The sequence below is a fragment of the Triturus cristatus genome, chromosome 12 (assembly GCF_964204655.1).
Source record: "Triturus cristatus chromosome 12, aTriCri1.1, whole genome shotgun sequence".
Lineage (NCBI taxonomy): Eukaryota > Metazoa > Chordata > Amphibia > Caudata > Salamandridae > Triturus > Triturus cristatus.
The window spans coordinates 123,728,617-123,748,281 of NC_140595.1; the positions used below are offsets into that span (position 1 = coordinate 123,728,617).

Genomic DNA, 19,665 nt, shown 5'->3' on the forward strand with positions numbered 1-19,665 from the left:
CTGGATTAAGTCTGCAGGCAAAGTCGTGGACTCCAGGAGAGGTCAGCAAACACTGGACTTGAGGTCAGGGTTGCTGAGAAACCTGATCTGGATCAGTGGGCCAACTGGACATGGGCTGGAAGTGTTGGGTGCAGAGTGGGCAGGACTCGTGGATCCGGAGGGCACCGGAGTCCCTTGCGTAGGTTTCTTGGCGACAGATCCACTGCCCTCGGGAGTCTCTGGTCTTTTTCAAAGGGCAGGCAGTCTTCTTAGGGTCCTGGAAGTTGACATCTGCAGGACAGGCAACGTCTCATCTGCAGGGTCTTTGAAGCTGGACACAGGCTGGTAGGGTTGTGCCGGCTGGACGCCCGCTAGAGAGCCCCACTCTACATCAGAGCGGTTGGGTTAGCATGCGTACCTTTGGCTAAAATAGCCACAGACAGAAGCTGTTAACTATATCAACCAAATTAGGTCCCAGCGGTGGACTCACTGAACACATGGTTCAGTATACATCACCGTCTTTTCATATTTCTTTTACACATTCACTTATTGCAGTAGTTGTTTCCCAGATCCTGATGAAGGCCAAGACACTGGATAGGTTACTAAAGGTTGAAACATGTCAATCTTGTTAATGCAGCTGTCTTGAATTCTGACAGTCTCATTGTTTTTAATCCTGTCACAGGGTAGTTTAATAAAGTTCCTGATAGCTAGCTCTGTAGGCAGTTTTAACTCACTTTTCAATTCACGCTAGCACTGCACTACACTTTTCACACCACGCTTACAAAGGGTTCTTTGTACAACCCATGTGCTTAGATTGAAGAAATATCCCAGAGCTCCTCCCTCGTAGAGAGGGGGTTGTAGCCCGCGCCAAGACTAGGTTCTTGACGCGACGAGGCAGCTCTATGTTGAAGCATGCCACCCCAGGTGTGTGAGGGGAACCGTACTTAAAAAGGGATACCTTCCCCACTCCACTCTGTTTCTATCTTGGTGTTTGGTAAATGCGTTCATATAATAAGAAAAAAAGCCCTCGCCACTGGAAGGGCTACTCTAGTGAGAAATAAATCGCTTAATCAAGTTGATTCTCCATTTGTTGCTTAGTTTATTCATCAATACATTTCAGATGAAAAATAATCCAAACTTTGCGTAATCGTAATTAAATTCTTCATTATGACAATCATATACAGTCATCCATATATGTGCTTCACATGAATTATGTGTCTAGCGCTTCGAAATGCATCGGGGATTATTATATCATATCTAACCCCTCAAGGTCAGGAGGTGATTCTCTACAGCACCCTTACATTTGGACTGGAGCTTATATTGTTTACCTTTATCTCAAAATAGGAGTGCAACCATTTTTCAATTTTGGTATATGCGTTCCACATACTTCATTTCATACCCTGGACCCGTGGGCTCCTTGTGAGTTGAGGGTTGTGGCCAAGACAATAGAGGTCTTCAGTCTTCGCTGCACGGCATCTTCATCATCCTCCTTCTTAGGTCGGCATGAACTAGTTTCCAGGTATGGGGAAGCCATCTAAATACTAACTTTAGGGGCATTTTAGGAGAACACTAGGTAGGCCAATGGGCACCATAACTGATGTGACTACACCCTCAACTATACCAACCTTTTAAAAAAGAATTATGGATAAAGGACAGAGCAGTAAGCTACCTGTACAAAATCCTACCAGATTTTCAAAACAGCCACCAGATTTTCTATTTAACTTCGGAGTATGTGAATATATTTGTCCTGTGACATTCCATACCTTTATATATTATATTGCCACTACGTTGTTCTTAACTGAAAACCCCTAAAAAAATTGTTAAAATAAATAATGGATGAATCACACAGCAGTTAGCTACCGGTCAAAAGTTCTCCCAGATTTTCACAATACCCACCATATTTTCTATTTAACTTCTGTGTATTATGAATATATTTGTCCTGGTTAGACGAGCAATATGGTCTCGGGTCCAGGCCCTCTAGGGTCTTTGTAGAACATCTGAGAGTAAGGGAATCTAGAACAGGCAGCTTCAGCACCGTTGTCAGTAGTTCCACGTGACGAGGCACCCAACTAAAATACTCCAAAAGTTAGAGGACGAGTTGGTCCCTAAGTGGAATCAAATATGTGACATGCAGGTGAAAATAGGTGCTGTAAAAACTACAAAATACTAAAAGGAATCCTCAGAGAAGTACAAAACATTGTTCAAAACAGTGGATAGTATTGCAAGGCCATGATCGGAGCCACCAGAGAAACAAGAATTACAAGGATTTCCTCGATGCCAAGCTCTGTGAACCAATGAAACCCTAGATGACAAAGAAAACATATTTAAAGTCTAGATAAGACTCAGAATTGTGCCCTTTTTTATTTCTGACTTTTTGAACAATGACAAGAATATATACTTTTAAGAGTTTCTGTGGCACTTTTCGAAGGGTACAAACCTGGGGAAGATCACATTCTAGAGCAATCTGTGAAAGATAAATTCTAAGGTTGTAGGAAATGTAGCCTCTCCCCATTTGAGGAGACTGCCCTCAGCAAAGTCAATACCTTACCCTGTAACAGACTGGGTTCTGCATCACTATTTTTCTAAAGAAAAACAAGTTAACTCAACATCTGTTGAGGTAACATTAACAAAATACAGTAAGAACAAACCTGGGGTCATGGGCTGGTCCGTCATGGGATAGTAACTGAAACACACAGGTTTCGCCCATCTTTTGAGCAGTCTCCATCAAAATACTGACTGGATTCTTTCCAGTGGGAAGAGGTGTTACTGCTTGGGGCTGTTGGAATAAAATACAGGCAATTTTGTCAAATTTGTGGGTTTCGAAACAGGACTGAATAAAAAGTCACCGTAGAGCCTTTCATCACTTTCAACCACGATTCTCGCACCAGACCACCTTCTCCTCATGTCCCGCTACTAGTAGGTCTATATCTGTTGTCTGTCCAAAATGAGATTTTAAGTATTTTAAATCCCAGTTGTAAGATAACCAGTTACCCCTCAAGCTTAAAGACAGATGTTTCCCATCTCTGTGTTTCTTGAACAAAGGATAGCAGGCATTGATGGCCTCAAAATGGGAAAGAAAAAGCAAGAAAGGAACAGTATGTGAATGTACAGTAAAATATGCTAATAGCAAATCAAATCCTCCATCTCCCTGAAAGTTAAAGACTCAAGAGGCACCATTCTTTCTTCTTCAGTAAATAATCATATAAAGAGCTAAATAACCCTAGTGTCACTCACTGAATTACCCAAAAATTCCCTTCAGTGGAACAATATTATTTCAGAAATTAAAATTGTTTACGTACCACTTTCACTTTCTCCTGCTCAATTTCAGGCTCTGGAGCCTCCTCTGCTTCCTCTGCTTCCTCTTCACCACGCGCCTCACGCAAAAGGATCTTCAAAGTGCAGGCAGCAGCCTCTTTCCTTGCTAACTTTTTGTTAGCCGCTACAACCTCTGGAAATTGGCGACCATCAATAACTGCCTGAATTTTAAATCTTGAAAGTATTTAGGGAATAAAAAAATACAAGGAAAGGGATGAACAGAGGCATTCACTTCAGATTCTAAAAACAGACCCTCCCTCCCTCCCTCCAAAAACAAAAACACAAAAAAACAGAACATTACAATTGTTTCAAATATTGGTCTACTGGATATTAAGTAGACAAGCCCAAACTTTGTGGGCATGGTGCACTGCCCAAATACACTCGGTGTGCCCTGGGCATTAACCATCATTCTACAGGAATACAATATTTCATCATTGGTGCAGGTCTTGGCCTTTCATTAAACAGATCTTGGCTGCATCCCTGCCAAATTAGAAAATAAATATTCTATTCAGAGCAAGTAAAAAAATACACCTAAAAATGTGGCACCTTTTGGAGCAATTCCAGAGCCCAAGCTTCTCAGACACAACTTGGGCTGCAGTGAAACAGTTATTCCAAAGTTACTCTAAATGGAGAAGTGTGGCTCAATGATTAGAGCGGCAGACCCTGATGCAGAGGTCTAGCCCGGGACCAGGGTTCAATTCCCTGCCTCGGCGGGGCTTAGGCTCAAACATTCCACGGACCTGATAATTCTCGCCTCGGTGCCTATTCCAATCATGGAGTCCAACTCTGCAACTCTGGGCAATAGCTTGCTTAATCTCCACAACGGCCCCCACAACGCTAAGGATGCCTGGCCTCCACCTTGGGGTGCCCAGGAGTGGACACCTCACAGGGAAAGCCAGGATGGGTTCCACAGCGGTATTCGTACAAGCGCCTTGAGACCCTTGCGGGTGAGTAGTGCGCTATACAAGTATCAAATTTACAATTTTTTTTATTTCTCTGGCCCAAAGAAGCGATCAATGTATGTGCAAACAGCAAAGTCATAACTTGCATGGCAGGACAGTCATAAAATCAAGCACAACAAAAACACATCTATGTAAAAAGGGTGGCAATATTCAAAGCGCAGAGTGGTTCTACGCAGGCAGAAACCTGTGTATCAGACATCAATGGCCAGGGAATGTTTCTCGATAGTACTGACATCCAGAAACTATGAAGGTTGCAAAGTGCAACATCTATGCAAGTTGAAGCATTCGGTCCTTCCCTTGTCTAATCGGAAACGCAGTTACTGTTCATGCAAACTGCACTATGGTCATCCATACAGACACTCAACATGCAAACCATACTAGGCACAAGGAGTAGAGGCATTCAACATTTCTGCTCTTAATGCTGTGTCTCTGCACCCTGTATTACACCCACAGAAACACAAAAAGTATGAATGAGCATCAACTCAGAAAACTGCCCGTTGAACAATTCAAACACTGGAAGAGAAACCGACACATTACATTTGATTGGGCTCATGCAGACCAGTTAACCAATCAACAAGTAAATGCATATTTTACACTTCCAAAGAAGCCATACTTGCGTCTAACATGCATCTAAAAAAATTAAGATGACAGATACCGATCCAGGCCTTGGAATCCAGGTATTAAAAACAATAAAACTGTGTTAAAAAATAACTATTCCAGGTGACTATGTCAAACTTCTCACCTGATATTATACTGTTCTCGTGTTACCCTTTCAAGCAGTCAACAGAAAAACAAACAGGTCTATATGTTTAAAAGGATAGAGCATCACTTAACTGACTGGCCACGTATAGGCAAACTGTTACACAGTTCCACTCTTACTGCAATGTGATAATATCGCTGCCAACGTGACTATCCATCAAGTACCCTACTCCAAATTGCTTCACCTCTAATAGCAAAGTCTGAAGCATACCCAAGCAGAGTACTAACCCAGACAGTCATAAAAGTTATTGCCACCAAGCGAACCTCAGTCTTTTGCTAGAACAAATGCAAAGAAAACGACAGTGCTGAGCTCACCCATCCAGCCTCAAAGGAAGGCTGCCACTATTTCAATTTACCTTGGATCATGTGATGGTCCAGTTTGCTGCAAGATGATGAAATCGCATGTCTGATTCAAAAACTGTGTGTACTCCAGCAACCCACTCACTGGATTTTTCTCAATACACTGCAGCAGCTTCTCTAGTGGTGGCACACGCTCAACTGGGGGTTCTGCAAAATTCAGTGGTGTTCCCACATTATCTCCAAACTCTGTGACATCATCTGTGGCAAAACTGCCATTCAGTGACTCATCCTTCATTCGCTTCTTCGGAGGCTCACCAGAAGATCCATCCAAATCAGGAGTGTTGTCATTCAATGCTTCTTTTTCTCCTCCATTCATATCGTCAGAACCAAAGCCGGTTCCCAAATTCTCAGACTCATCTTCTCCTCCTTCAAATGCATCGGAAGATGGATCCAAATCCTCCACATCCTTCACCGATTCAGCTACCAGTACCTCATGAGCCTTTCTCTTCAGCTGCATCCTGTCACGCTTTTTCTCAGTGAGGGACCACTTGGGTGGAGTTGTGGCCTCCCTGCAAATGTCGCCTTGTTTCTCCATTTGATAAAGAGTGATGTTCACATCTTTGGCCTTATTAAGTCCAATATTTTTTGCAATGTTCATTGCAGTCGATTGTTCAACGCCAAAAAGATATTCGCAGATTTGTTCCCTGTTTACAACCATGGTTTCAGAATCAAATTCTTCAGAGTTTACGGAAGAGTTTCTTTCGTCAATTGAACTTTCTTCGTATGTGGATTCACTTTTGATTCCGACCTCTGCAGTCTTTTGCACCGGATGGAAAGTTGCTGAGATTTCAGGAGAATGGGGTGTAGATTTTCCCCTGTATTGAGAGGAGTCTTCCTCTGTGCTTATCTTGGAGTTTGGACCTTTAATGTTACTATAAATGTCTTGTGAGTGTCCAACAGAAGATTCTGCAATAGACCAACGTGGAGGAGAATCACCTTTTTTCTGAAGCTTCCCTTCTTTGTGCAGCTTGTAGATATAACGATTGGCTTCCCCCTTCTCTATTCTGAGTGTGCGTGCAATATCACGAGCTGGAAGGAAATTACCGTGGCCAAGTCGTTGCAAAATATTCAAGATCTCTTTCTCATGATCACTCTTTAGAGAAAGGTTTTGCAGACCAAGTGAAATTTTATCAAATGCTTCTTCGGAGCACCTCTGGATGTGCTGTGGCCTACACACAGAGTACTGGGTGTGTGACCAGTGGCTGCTGTTGTTTCGTGGGCCTCCCAAGTAGGTATGTGGACTGCTATAAGAAGTTTCACCTCTGGAATAAGCCTGTTGATTCCTATAGGATGTGGCTTCACTGTAATAGCCCTGTGGGTTGTTGAAGAATGCTGTACTCCTGGAAACAGGTGCCCGATTTCTTCCTAAATGAAATGGCGCTGGGTGTCTGAAGGTTCTTTCGTTGCACAAAGCTACATGCCTCAAACCTCTGGCTTGATTAGTCGGGAAACCTGTATTTTGTCCTGTCAGGAAATTTCTTTGTTGTGCTTTAAATGCTTCAGAATTGAATCCCTATGGAACAAGAGAAAGGAAATGGAGAATTAGAGTTGGAGCAGGTTTTTGCACAGCTGCTACAAAACTACCACAATCCTTGTTCATAGTTCAAATAATGGAGCTAGTCTACAATTCCTACCATACACGCATGTGCTGTGAGCTGTAGGTAGAAGTGTTCAGTTCAGAATTCAACGCTGCTACAAAGAGTCCGGGCCAATTGATGAGCGCAAAGAATGCATAAGCTCCCATCACAATTTCCAAGTGCGACATCCTCACAAGGACAATCAAACTACTTGTAACGCTATCAAAACCTCTGATCATTTCAGTCTAGTTATGGCATGTACTTCACAGATACACACTCCATTGCCATATGCAAGCACGTTAAGCACAATCAACCTCACGTGTCATCTTACACTAAAAACTGACATCCTACACTAAAACAGCCAAAATGGTGGTTTGAAGATGTGTATAGAAGCTTTATGTGACATGAACTGTCCAAAGGTGGCTCGGAGCAATTTACAATTAGAAGGAGCAATCAGCTCCTACCAGGACCACATTAGCCCTGTTTAAAACAGACATGAATGTGGAATACTTAGGGAGGTCCTGCACAGGATTTTAAATATTTCATTTATACTGCTTTACTTTGAATTTAATTCTGCACCGGGCACAGATCTCAATATATATTGCAGAACTGATATGATAATAAGTTATGAGTTGTAATAGTCACCCATAACACCAAGTGATTAATAGTGACCAAGCCAGCGTTAGTCCAACAATCAAGTACACATGCAGGGGTGTGGAATAAATCAAATATCTACATGTCCATGGGACAGGTGACTTCATAAATCTACCTGTCCTGTAACAAAATTCACTTGTCCCTTTGGTGCCACATGGTGCATCAGCAAATAATGGCAGCAATCTCATTATTGAAGAGCTCTGATAATAGCCTCTATGGTTATGTCAGGCTAATAAAATATAAGGATTTGAATTGGGAGGGGTGTTATCAGCTCTTCTCTAATCTTTTCCCATACTGAGAAAGGTTGGAAATTTACTGACAACAGCAGAAGTGAAGTTTCATCAAGGGCTGGGAAAAATGTGGTTGGAGAAAAAGTGAACTTGTAAACACCCAGATTTTCTCGGGGGGGGGGGGGGGGGGGGGGGGGGGGGGATGGGGGGGAATTACGCATTCATATTTGCTCATGCAAAAATGCAGTTCACAAACATTTTCTAGGAGTGCGGTTTCCTGGCCTACTTAAGGAAATTAATGTGAATTCATGAAAAAAGTAAATCTGCATTAATAGAAAGACATATCATGGGTGCACTTTTCTGACTTTCTTTAACAATTGAGCGCATATTTACATCTGAGTTAACCAAGACCTTTTGTTTTTATTAAAATGCTAGCTCGATCTATCGGCTGGCTACATTGTGTGTGACAGCATTCTGCTCTTTTGCAAGGAGCATATCGGTACACAAAGTAGTTTTGTTCAGTGCCAGGCATTACTATGGTAATGTGGCCTTTTTGAGACCAAAAACTGAAGCTAAAGGAACAGCGCGCTAGCAAACAGCACCACGCCTACCTGATAAGCCCCAGATAGAGGAAGGAGTATTGTACAGACAAAGTGAGTAACCAGAAAATTAAAATATCCCCCACTTTGAACCAAAGCTCTTATGCCACCAAGCAAGCGAAAAATGTTATTGGAACCGTCTCCAGAGGAGCTTGTGTCTCATCCAAGCAACTATCCATTCATCATTCGAGTTACTGATATCTAGCATTTCACCTTTACATTGTCATCCATTAGTCTTTCACCATTCTATTCGTTCATCCGTCCATATCCAAACCTACCCGTCCACATCCGAACCTATCCATCCATCTACGAACCTTTCAATTTCAGCCATCCGTCCATCCTTTTCCTCATCCATACTCCCACCCTTTCACTGCATCATCCACCCTCTTTCACTCATCCATCCACTAACCGATCCATTTTTCCTTTTCACTCATCCATCCTTTTCGTTTCCTAATCCATACACCCTGTAACCCATCCATCCACCCAACCTTTCCTCCAACACATCCATCGTTCATCCCACTCATTCATACATCCAGCAACACTCACTCATCCATTCACCCACACTTCCTATCACTCGCCTACTCTTTCACATTAAGAGCCTTTGTCTGCCGAGCTGCAGACAGGAGCGGCTCATCAAGTGCTCCACTTCTACTGTAGCTGCTAAAGCGGGGGGGGGGGGGGAGGGGGGGGGGGTGTCACAAAGACACTGTTCAAACCAATCCTTCAATCTCCAAACCTATCCATTTCACTAATTATCCCTCCTTGCTTCCACTAACACATCCTTTTGCTCATCCATCCTTTCACCCTTTTGCAAAGTCATCCTATGCTCCCCCCCCCCCCCCAAACTTTTTGCTGACTGGTGGTAACTTACTGACTCTGGACTCTGCTTGCCCAGGGCCAGTGCAATGCTGAAAACCCTTAGAATACAGTGAAAGCACCTACATACACTAGGGCACACTAAGGGCTGGGGTACCCCTGTGATTAGCATGACCTACCCCATAGGGCACTACTACATAATAGGGCAGGGGGTTTGAAACTACTTATCAGTCCCTATTATATAATAGGGGGCAGTTTAGAGGACTGCAGACCTTTCTGCACTTGCATGTGTGCACTGATTAAGCCTGAGGTCAGGTTAAAAGTGGTTCTGTGCTACAGGACTACTTTTAAAAAGTAAATTGTGCCCAAACACGACTTGTGTTTGGGGCACTTAATGGTTAACCTACAATGTTTGGGCATATTAGCTACCCCACAGGGTCTCCCCTAGGTGTCCCAAGGGGGGGGGGGGGGTCAGGTATCTATAAAGGGGACCCTTATAAAATGAGTTCAATATGCCCTGGGGGAAAGTGAAATTACACATTTCACTCCAATATTGTGATAAAGTGCTGCACAAAATCGACATTGGTAGTAGGAGCACCGTGGAAGGAGGATCTGCAATATTATTTTTTTTTACAAATTCAGATCCCTAAAGTCTCCCCTAGGTGTTCCTGGGGTGGGGGTCCAGTAGATATATCTAGAGTACTTAGAAAATATGTTTCTATAAGCCTTGGTGCTGGAAAAATGGCCGAAGTCACTTTTCCCATTGCAAATCCCTTGCCATAGGTTCAAATTGGAAAAGGTTATTGGTTAATAATTGGAGAAAGAAAAGCCATAGAACTAGGATTAAAGGACTCAGTAGAACGGTAATGATTAATCCAACAATATGCTATTGTTGAAGTTATTGTAAAAGGTACAGGCAAATTTCAACCATGTACTGCTCTGCCCTGTTTGATCAGAGATAAGTGGGTGAGCCTGGCTGCTTTGAAGAGGTGATCAATGACCCCTGGGGTTAGGGAGGAGCGGTTGCTGGGCATAGGAGTACCAGAGCAGGGGGAGGAGTCGTAAACCATGGACTTCAAGAGAAGGGGAGGACCCCAGTGTCATTTACAAGCTTATGCTCTTCACCTCCAGACAGATGCTAAGATTAAGGCAGGAATGAGCAGATGCAAGGAGGAAGAGACTATGGAGATTAACCATTCTAGTGGTGTGTTTAGCCAGCTCTTCCCTCCTTGCTGAAAATTCTGACCTATTGAATTTTGGAAGAATAGTATTTTCTGGGTTAGCATTTTGCCACACTCTGCAGGAAGTGGTCAGACCTTTGGGTGAAACCCTGCAGCTCATTGGACAGGAGTGCCCTCCTACTTAGCCCCCCAGAGAACACTGAATAACTATCTGAGAGGGGCGGTGCCTCTCAGATCTGCTGCTTGAAACATAGGAAATCAAGAGGGGCCATGCTGGAAGTTTGATGTGCATTTCCTAAGGCCTGCAGTCTGAAGAGTGCGCCTTTTTGCACCATTTGAAACTACAGCCCTGTGGATCAAACCTGCTTCAAAAGGACTAAAGCGTGGACTCCCTGCAAGATACAGGTTAACAGAGGTCACCTGGACTATCACCATGGATTTGAGTGTTTTGTCCAAGGGGATTGTGGGAATTGAAGTCTCACACTTTCAAGGACCCTCTTGGAGATTCCAGAACCTTGGATTGTGAGTTGGATACTTTGGGACCCCCAAGAAGAACTTCAGGAAGGAGTTCTAACAGGACCCACCCTGCAGGAGGGGGCTGCACAAGACTGGTGAGAGATCCTCCAGAACAATTGCTAAAGGTGAAGGCGTCCCTGTCAGAAGCAACAAAATGACTAAAAGGTGCACTGTTAATTTTTAAGCACTAGAAAATGACTAGTCCTTACAAAATCGTATCTCAGGTTCCCTACAGTGGACTTTTTTCGTTTTGGTGTCATTCACAAGATAAAAATATTTCCTATATTTATAAACTGGTGTTGGATTTATTTTGTGTTGTCAATTATTTACTGAATTGGGGTTATTAAATGCTTTACATTCCTGTCTTTGAAGTTAAGCCTGCCTGCTCACAGCCACGTTATTAAGAAGCCATATACTGTGTTAGTGGCTTATTGCCAGTGGCAGACCTACATTTGCCCCTACCAATAATCCACTTTTCAACACACCCCAAAAATCCACCCACCCTTGCACCATCCCCCCATTCACCATCCCTTCATCCACCCTTGCACTCAACTACCATAGATCCATCCATTCACACTTCCACCCACCCTCTGCCATCCTTTCACTCATCCACCCACCCACCCTCTGCCATCCTTTCACTCATCCACCCACCCACCCTTGCACTCACTCATCCACCCACCCTCAGCCACCCACCCTCAGCCACCCACCCTTGCACTCACTCATCCACCCACCCTTGCACTCACTCATCCACCCTCCACCCACCGCCACCCACCCTTGCACTCACTCACCCACCGCCACCCACGCACTCATCCACCCACCCACCCACCCACCGCCACCCACGCACTCATCCACCCACCCACCCACCCACGCACTCATCCACCCACGCACGCATCCACCCACCCACCCACGCACTCATCCACCCACCCACCCACGCACTCATCCACCCACGCACTCATCCACCCACGCACTCATCCACCCACCCACCCACGCACTCATCCACCCACCCACCCACCCACGCACTCACCCACCCACGCACTCATCCACCCACCCACCCACCCACGCACTCATCCACCCACCCTAGCACTCACCCAACCACCCTAGCACTCACCCAACCACCCATTCATGCATGCATGCATCCACCCTTTAGCTCACCCAACCACTTATCCACCCGTTCACGCATGCATCCATCCACCCGTTCACGCATGCATCCATCCACCCGTTCACGCATGCATGCATCCATCCATCCGTTCACGCTTGCATGCATCCATCCATCCATCCGTTCACGCTTGCATGCATCCATCCATCCATCCATCCATCCGTTCACGCTTGCATGCATCCATCCATCCACCAGTTCACGCATGCATCCATCCATCCACCCGTTCACGCATGCATCCATCCATCCACCCGTTCACGCATGCATCCATCCGTTCACGCATGCATCCATCCACCCGTTCACGCATGCATCCATCCACCCACCCGTTCACGCACGCATCCGTTCACGCATGCATGCATCCACCCGTTCACGCACGCATCCATCCACCCGTTCACGCATCCATCCATCCACCCGTTCACGCATCCATCCACCCGTTCACTCATGCATCCATCCATCCATCCAGCCACCCGTTCACTCATGCATCCATCCATCCAGCCACCCGTTCACTCATGCATCCATCCATCCAGCCACCCGTTCACTCATGCATCCATCCAGCCACCCGTTCACTCATCCATCCAGCCACCCGTTCACTCATCCATCCAGCCACCCGTTCACTCATCCATCCAGCCACCCGTTCACTCATCCATCCAGCCACCCGTTCACTCATCCATCCAAGCATCCATCCATCCGTTCACTCATCCATCCAAGCACCCATCCATCCATCCGTTCACTCATCCATCCAAGCACCCATCCATCCATCCGTTCACTCATCCATCCAAGCACCCATCCATCCATCCGTTCACTCTATCACCCACCCACCTACAGACCTGCAGACAGAAGAGGCCCAACGAGAACTCCACAGCTGCTGCAGCGGTGTTCACAATGCCCCTGCTGTAGGCACAAAATGAGAGGAGAGCACCTGTGCAAGGACAGAAATGGGGGTGGGCCTGAGGCCTACATGAAAGCCCCATGGGGAAACTAATGAGCTTTAATGTAAGCCCTGGACAATGTAAGATACGAGAGGCCAAGGGGAGTGGGTCAGGGCTGTTAGAGCAGGCAGCGAGGGTAGCAGGTACAGGCACCAGGTGAAACATAAGGTGTAAAGGAAAGGCAAATGGGGTGAAGTGCACGAGCTGCATGAGAAGGGAAATCAAGGTGCTTTACTGTAGGCCCAGGAGGTGAAGGTGAGGAGGGATCTTGGGGTCGCATGAGGACCAAGGGTGGAACAGAGAATAAAAGGCCGGGGTGGGTCACACGGTTTAAGTCAGAGCAGGGGCCAAAAGGCAGATAAGGAAGCCTTTTACATGCCAGTGCTGAGAGTGTACTGGTGCTGCAGAAGCTCGATGTTAGTCTCATGCTGTAAGAAAAGAGGACCACAGGGAGGGCCTAGAAGCCACAAAAGAGTCTACGGAGCTGACTGCAACTTTGAGCTCTGCTGTATCATGTTGTTCTTCTGCTATGGGGAAATTAAAGTGCAAGCCCCAGATTTAGCATGGACCCTTTCACTGCCAATAAACTGCTCAGAGCTACTACTTATTAACTGGCTGTGACCAACAGGATTAAACAGCTGTGTATCGAATTACCATAAGACTTTACTTGTCCTTTAGGACAAAATACAAATAAAAATGTCTTGCCCTTGTAAGAAATCTAGAGGTCTCGGGCGTCGGGATAAGAATGCCCCACCCCTGTGACACGAAGGTGTCCAGGTCAGAAAATCCCACCCCCTCCAAAAAAAACACATTTTGTCTGGAGGGTGGAGTGTAAACACTATGATTAGTTGAAATCCTGCCTGAAAAAAAGAAAACAAGCATTTACAATGCAATGGTCTCGGCATTGGTAAAGTTAGAGCTATTGGCATTGTTATTTACAATGTCAATAGCTTAATCGCTCTCAAATGCGAGACCTATTGCATTTGCACCCACACACAGCCACCTACACACACTGATTAAGCTATTGACATTGTAAATAACAATGCCGTTTCTCTACAGGTTTTAAAAACAAACAAAAATAATGTCATGAGCAATGCCAATAGGTCTAACTTTAACAATGCCGAGACCGTTGCATTGTAAATGCTTGTTTTTCTTCTCTGGGTAAGAAGGAAAGGACAGAGTCCTGTTACTTCTCTGCCGCCCGTCCTCGAACGCCAGGAACGCCGAGCTTTATTTATAGGCGATGGTAATTTCTTGCGCCCCGGGACGCATTTTGAAAATAAAAAAGTAGGGGAACGGAATCCCTGGAATTGAAGAAGTAGGGGTATGCCGTGCCCTGCCGTTCCCCCCCACTTTGACCACTGGGTGTAAATAACATATTCACTCTTATTAAAGTGTAAGGTGTAGGGAAATCAGATTCATGTTGTGGTTTTGAGATATGTGACTGACCAGCCTCAATAAGAACAGACATACACTAAGGCGAGCATTGCACCACTGAGAAGGTCCCGAGACCTAAAAAGTGTATGTTACTTACACTGTAAACATCTATTTGTAGCAAGTAGTGCTGCAGAGTCACATGCTATGCACCCTCCTGCCACATAGTGATGGGCCCGGTCTCTACAGTTTGTTTTTTACAAGGAAGTCTTTTATAGTTGACGTCGCGCAACGCATCCCTATATGTAATGTGCATGTTCAATGGTTCCTTCCTTGCAATGTTTTTTCGGCTGCCATGCAGGGAGAAGGTCATATTCTGCTAGGGTTTGCCGTGGAACATGCTTGAATTAGGTGTATATTTTAAGCCATCTAATACCGGCAGGGGAGGCGGGAGGGTGCATGTTGCAGCACTAGGTGCTACGAATAGATGCTTACAAGGTAAGAAACACTATTCGTAGCATGCGTTGACTGCAGATACACGTGCATAGACTTTAAAGGGGTACTCCTCTCACGGTGGCTTTAAGAATCAGAGAATGTATTTATTTGCTTGAAATAATGTCTGCAGAACTGTTTGTCCAACTAGAGATTGTAGTCTGGCTTGTACATCTACACAATAGTGTTTGGTAAAATTGCGTGGGTTTGTCCCTGTAGCCGCTTTACAAATATCTAGATGATTCCAAAGGCGGCCACTGATACTGCCTTTTTCCTTATGGAGTGAGCCCATAGGGGTTGAGGTAGTACTCTTTTCGCTTTTATGTACCAAATTTGAATGCATTTAAGAATCCATCTCGCAATTTCTGCCTTTGAGATGGTATTACCCCTCCTTGGGTTTGATAAAGCAACAATTGTGTTTTTCGAAAGGTTTTGGTTCCTTCCACATAGCACATATGGGCCCTTTTATATCAAGTGTGTGTGGTGGCCTTTTTGAATGGTCTTTGGCTCGAAGAAGAAAACCGGTAGATCTAGAGCGATTCGAGTGAAAAGGTGAGATTACTTTTGGCAGAAACTTTGGGTTGATTTTGTCTTGGAAAACCTGGAAATAAAGTTTCTCAATAGTTAGGGCATGTATTTCATTAACTCTCCTTAAGGATGCAACTGTGATGAGGTAAGCCACTTTCCAGGTTAGAAACTGCAACTTGCATTTATGCATAGGCTCAAAAGGTGTAGGCATCAATCTTGTTAACACTGTTAAATTCCATGATGGTAGAGGAGGTGTATGTGTTGAAATTACTCAAATCATTCCATGAAAGCTTTCATTACTGGTATGAGAAAAAAAAAATGTGTTCTGTTCAGAAGATATGCAGCAATTGCTGTTAAATGAAGTCTTATGGAAGTATATGCTTAATGCGATTTCTGTAGATATAACGAGTAACATACCAGTTGCTGTTCAAATGGAGTGCATGGGTCTATATTGCATCCAGGACAGTGTACAAAAAAGTGTTTCCATTTTGCTGCACAACACGCCCTTGTGGTTGGTCTCCTGGCTTCCTTTAGAATGTCCATACATTCTGGTGGTAATTGCAAGTACCCAAACTCTACAACCTCAGGATCCAGATTCCAAGGTTGAGTTGTTGTGCATTTGGGTGCCCGACTCTGCCCTTGCTGCTGAGTTAGAAGATCTAGAACGTTGGGAAGTTTTTTGTGATGTATTAGGGACAGCGCTAGTAATGTAGTGTACCCTGGCTGTTGTGCCCATGTTGGAACTATGGGGATCATTTTGAGTGATTAGTGTCTGAATTTCCTGAGTAGCTATTGAATGAGTGGGAGAAGGAGGAAAAGCGTACACATATATAATCGGCACACAACACATGGACAGAGCCCCTCTCTAGTGGTACTCGCATAACTGTCTGGTGACAGCTAAGCTGTCAACCAAGACCATTAAAAAAAATGGTCTTTGCTCCTTTCTTCAAACATAAAGTGCACCCCCTTGTCCCTTACACAATCTGGTGTAGACTCTTAAGATCTGCACAGATTAGTGTTTGGTGCATTTCTAGACTACGGTCCACACAATAGCTCATAGTAAGCTGAAGAGCAATATACTACACAAAATACAACAAACCGGCCTGACAGCCGGATCTTAAAACACTTTTGATCGTTGCTTTTAAACTGTTTTTTGGTCAGAGTTGGTGCTTTACAAATAAACTATGTTATATGGGAATACAAGAAAGTGTATTTATTTTGGATGAAATGGTAAACCGCCATACATGAGGCAATAAAACAAAGCTACTTCCCACAGCAATCAAGATGATAGGAAAGATGTGGTGGTATATGAATATTATTCTGGGTGGGATAATAAAGTACAAATCTGAAAAAGTAAAAAGAACCAATACATCAGGGAAACGTTGTGGTTGTTTTACATTAAAAACACAAAAAAGGTTGAGGGGAATGCTTGCAAATAGGCACCCACTCTGGGCATCATTTTTCGGCCATTCTGCTTCTATTGATTAAGCCCTACCTGATGCAAATTGATACGTACTCTGCTCATCGTGGGGCTAGAACCTCCTAAATTCCCAGGTGAGGCCCACTCCAGAAACCGGTCTCTGGTTGCTAGTCTGTCTAGAGGGGACATTACCTGGCAGTTCAGACTGGACTGTTCTTATTGGAGCAAGACCATGACTGATTTGCATATAGCAGGTACCTTGTAGAGAGTGGCAAAGTGAGAGGAAAACGATGGTCTGGAATATAGCACGAGTGATCACTGGAGGCTGATCAAATTCAAGCATTTATTCTTTCTTGAAATATTTACACAGCACATAAAAGTTGGATTAATGGGTTTGTATGTGCACACAATGTGACAGCAAAGTGATTATAAAAATCATTAAAAAAAAAACGTAACATGCCAGGATGAGTGAGACATTGCGAGCGGCGTAAACTGAAACTTTCAATTCAGATGTCCAACTGTGTGCAATTTAGCTACAATTCCAGTAAAAGTGGCCGCAGTGAGATTATAAGGCACTCCCCTGCTGACCTGTAGTTCTTAACCCAAGATGTATGGACACCACAGGTCCTAGATTTCATCTCTGGGAGTCTGTGAACGTTTAGACAATTATAGAATATTAACAGATTAATAAATAATAAACACATAAAAAAGACAAATTGAAAAACGTCAAGAAGCCCTCCAAATATGAAGGAAAGTGAAATTAGAGGCTAAAAATTAAGTTGTCATGTTTGCTTGGTTCGTGGGAGAACGACATAGTAAGAAGTATGGAGGATTGGTGGCCTAAATTGGAGCACTAGTATACAAAAATAAAAAGCGAGAATGCATCAGGGCGAGTATACAAAAATAAAAAGTGAGAATGCATCAGGAGTAAAAACAAAATAAAAAAATTGTAGAAACCTAGGGCACTGGCAAACCAACCTAATAAATACAATTTCGTTTTGTGTCATTTTTAGTGTGAATTATAGAAAGCAGTTAATAGCTTGTGTATTTGCTTGATGGATACTTGTGTAGTTTAGTGTATTTGTGGATCAATTCGTAGAAACTGCTGTGGCTGGAGTCCCGGACTTCCAATAGTGAAGTGGGGATCCACAGACAAGTTAAGAAGCACTGCTGTGAACTGTGGGTGGATACTGGTGGTGAGGTGGGCAGGGTGGAGGATTAAGCTTACAACTCAAGATACAAGCATGACGAGGGTTCTCTGGGTTAGGATGGGCGACCCAGCAACAAAAACAAGCATTGGTTTTAGGATACATTTTGTACCCTCTGCATTCGTAGTTTACTTCCCGCCCACGCCAGTTACCTGTTGAGCTCTTACAGTGTGTGGCGGCGTCATGAAAGTCATGGAGGCGGCCTCGGGGAGCTGGAATCCAAGCCCCGGTGCCCCTCTCTGCTTCCGAGTCGGGGCGAGTCCGGGCCAATGCAAATCTGCGCTGGGTTCCCGGTTCCCCAAACCGGATGTCAGCCATAGACCATGGCCGGGAGGGTCGGCGGGAGGCTGGTGATAGGCCACGGCTTCCGCGGGTCGCTGGAGGTCCGGGGCTTAGAGGTTTTGTGCCGTGGAAATCATTAAGTGGCCATGGTTGGCCCGGGTGACTTCTTAGGCCGAGTGCCGGCCTGTGCCTGCCTGCATCGAGTGAGGCAGCGAGAAGCCCAGGCACCCTCTCAGCCCCGGAGCACTTTCGGTTTCCATTCCCAGCTCTGCTCTCGTTTCCTAGTCTAAGGTTGGATGCAGGGCGGAGTTACAGTGGCCGGCAGCGGGTGCCATCTTGAGAGTGGAGGTTTTCGCGGGGCAGTCTTGGGTTTCAGATAAGGAAGCATCCCTCAACGTAACGTGGAGTTGTGAAACACACGGGGCATTTCATTGCGGGGCGTTACCAGTCAGGGGTTACCGGATCCGTACCGCGTGCGTATAGGAGTATCTGCTGGGAGTGACTAACTCTCCAAGCAGTTAAAACGGTAAACGGCGCCCGGCAGGACTCCAGCTTGTACCTGGCCAGTCAGTGCCAAACAGGACAGCAATCTACGCCAAAGGGTCTGGCAGTGCCGAGTAAACAATGAGAGATCTGGCGTTCCTGCCAGAACAGGTGACTTCGGGTCTAGGAAATCAGGTTCGAGTCCCGGCGTCAGCTTTGCATCCTGCGATTCTGGACAACTCACTCAATCTCGCTGGGCTTAGAAATAAAATAAATAACACCCGATCTTGTGTAATGTAACCAGTGCTCATTTAAAGCGTTCCGATGCCCCAGGCCGAGTCCTCGTTCTATAAAACTGCACACCAGAAGCTGCGCTATTCAAATGAAAATTCTAGGAGCCTGCCCGTGTACCGCTAAAATAATACCCCTAATAAGCGCTAGCACAGCAGCCTTGACACTACAAAGGCCGCACTATAAAATCCTTGTCCTAATAAAATTATAGTTTTAGTGGTCTGAAGTTTCACTGTAGCGCCGCACATAAACTGTTGGCGCGTACACGACAGAAAGGGAACCAGTATTCTGGAAAGTGCTAGTCTCGTTTTCAAAAACTACCAACCATGCCGGGAGGTCCTCAATGCCCTGCCTCCCCCCTCGCTGACAAATGAGGGTAAGGCACAAATATAATTCGACAGCCCACCCCCCCCCCCCCCCCCCAAATACGTTTTGGCTTTCTGTTAGTGAAAACGATATGCCAACGATTGACCAAGGTGGGGGAGGGAACATAAGAGCACAGGTGACAGTAGTGAAACCTGTAGAGTACAGCCGCTGCGCACAAAATCCACTTAGGA

General features: G+C 45.0%; 1 protein-coding gene across 3 annotated transcripts in view; it reads right to left on the minus strand.

The window, feature by feature from the left end:
- The window catches only part of ADAR (adenosine deaminase RNA specific), a 144,509-nt gene extending 125,831 nt beyond the window's left edge, over positions 1 to 18,678 (minus strand). Inside the window, exons 1-4 of one of the 3 annotated variants that reach the window (XM_085638567.1) lie at positions 18,205 to 18,678; positions 5,372 to 6,888; positions 3,279 to 3,468; positions 2,628 to 2,755 (exon numbers count right to left, since the gene is read on the minus strand). In XM_085638567.1, coding sequence (XP_085494693.1) covers positions 2,628 to 2,755; positions 3,279 to 3,468; positions 5,372 to 6,888; positions 18,205 to 18,246 — 1,877 coding nt within the window. In that variant the 5' untranslated portion in view covers positions 18,247 to 18,678. The remainder of the gene's footprint in view (positions 1 to 2,627; positions 2,756 to 3,278; positions 3,469 to 5,371; positions 6,889 to 18,204) is intronic. The other 2 variants (XM_085638568.1, XM_085638569.1) reach the window with 2 other exon arrangements.
- Positions 18,679 to 19,665: the final 987 nt, after the last annotated feature.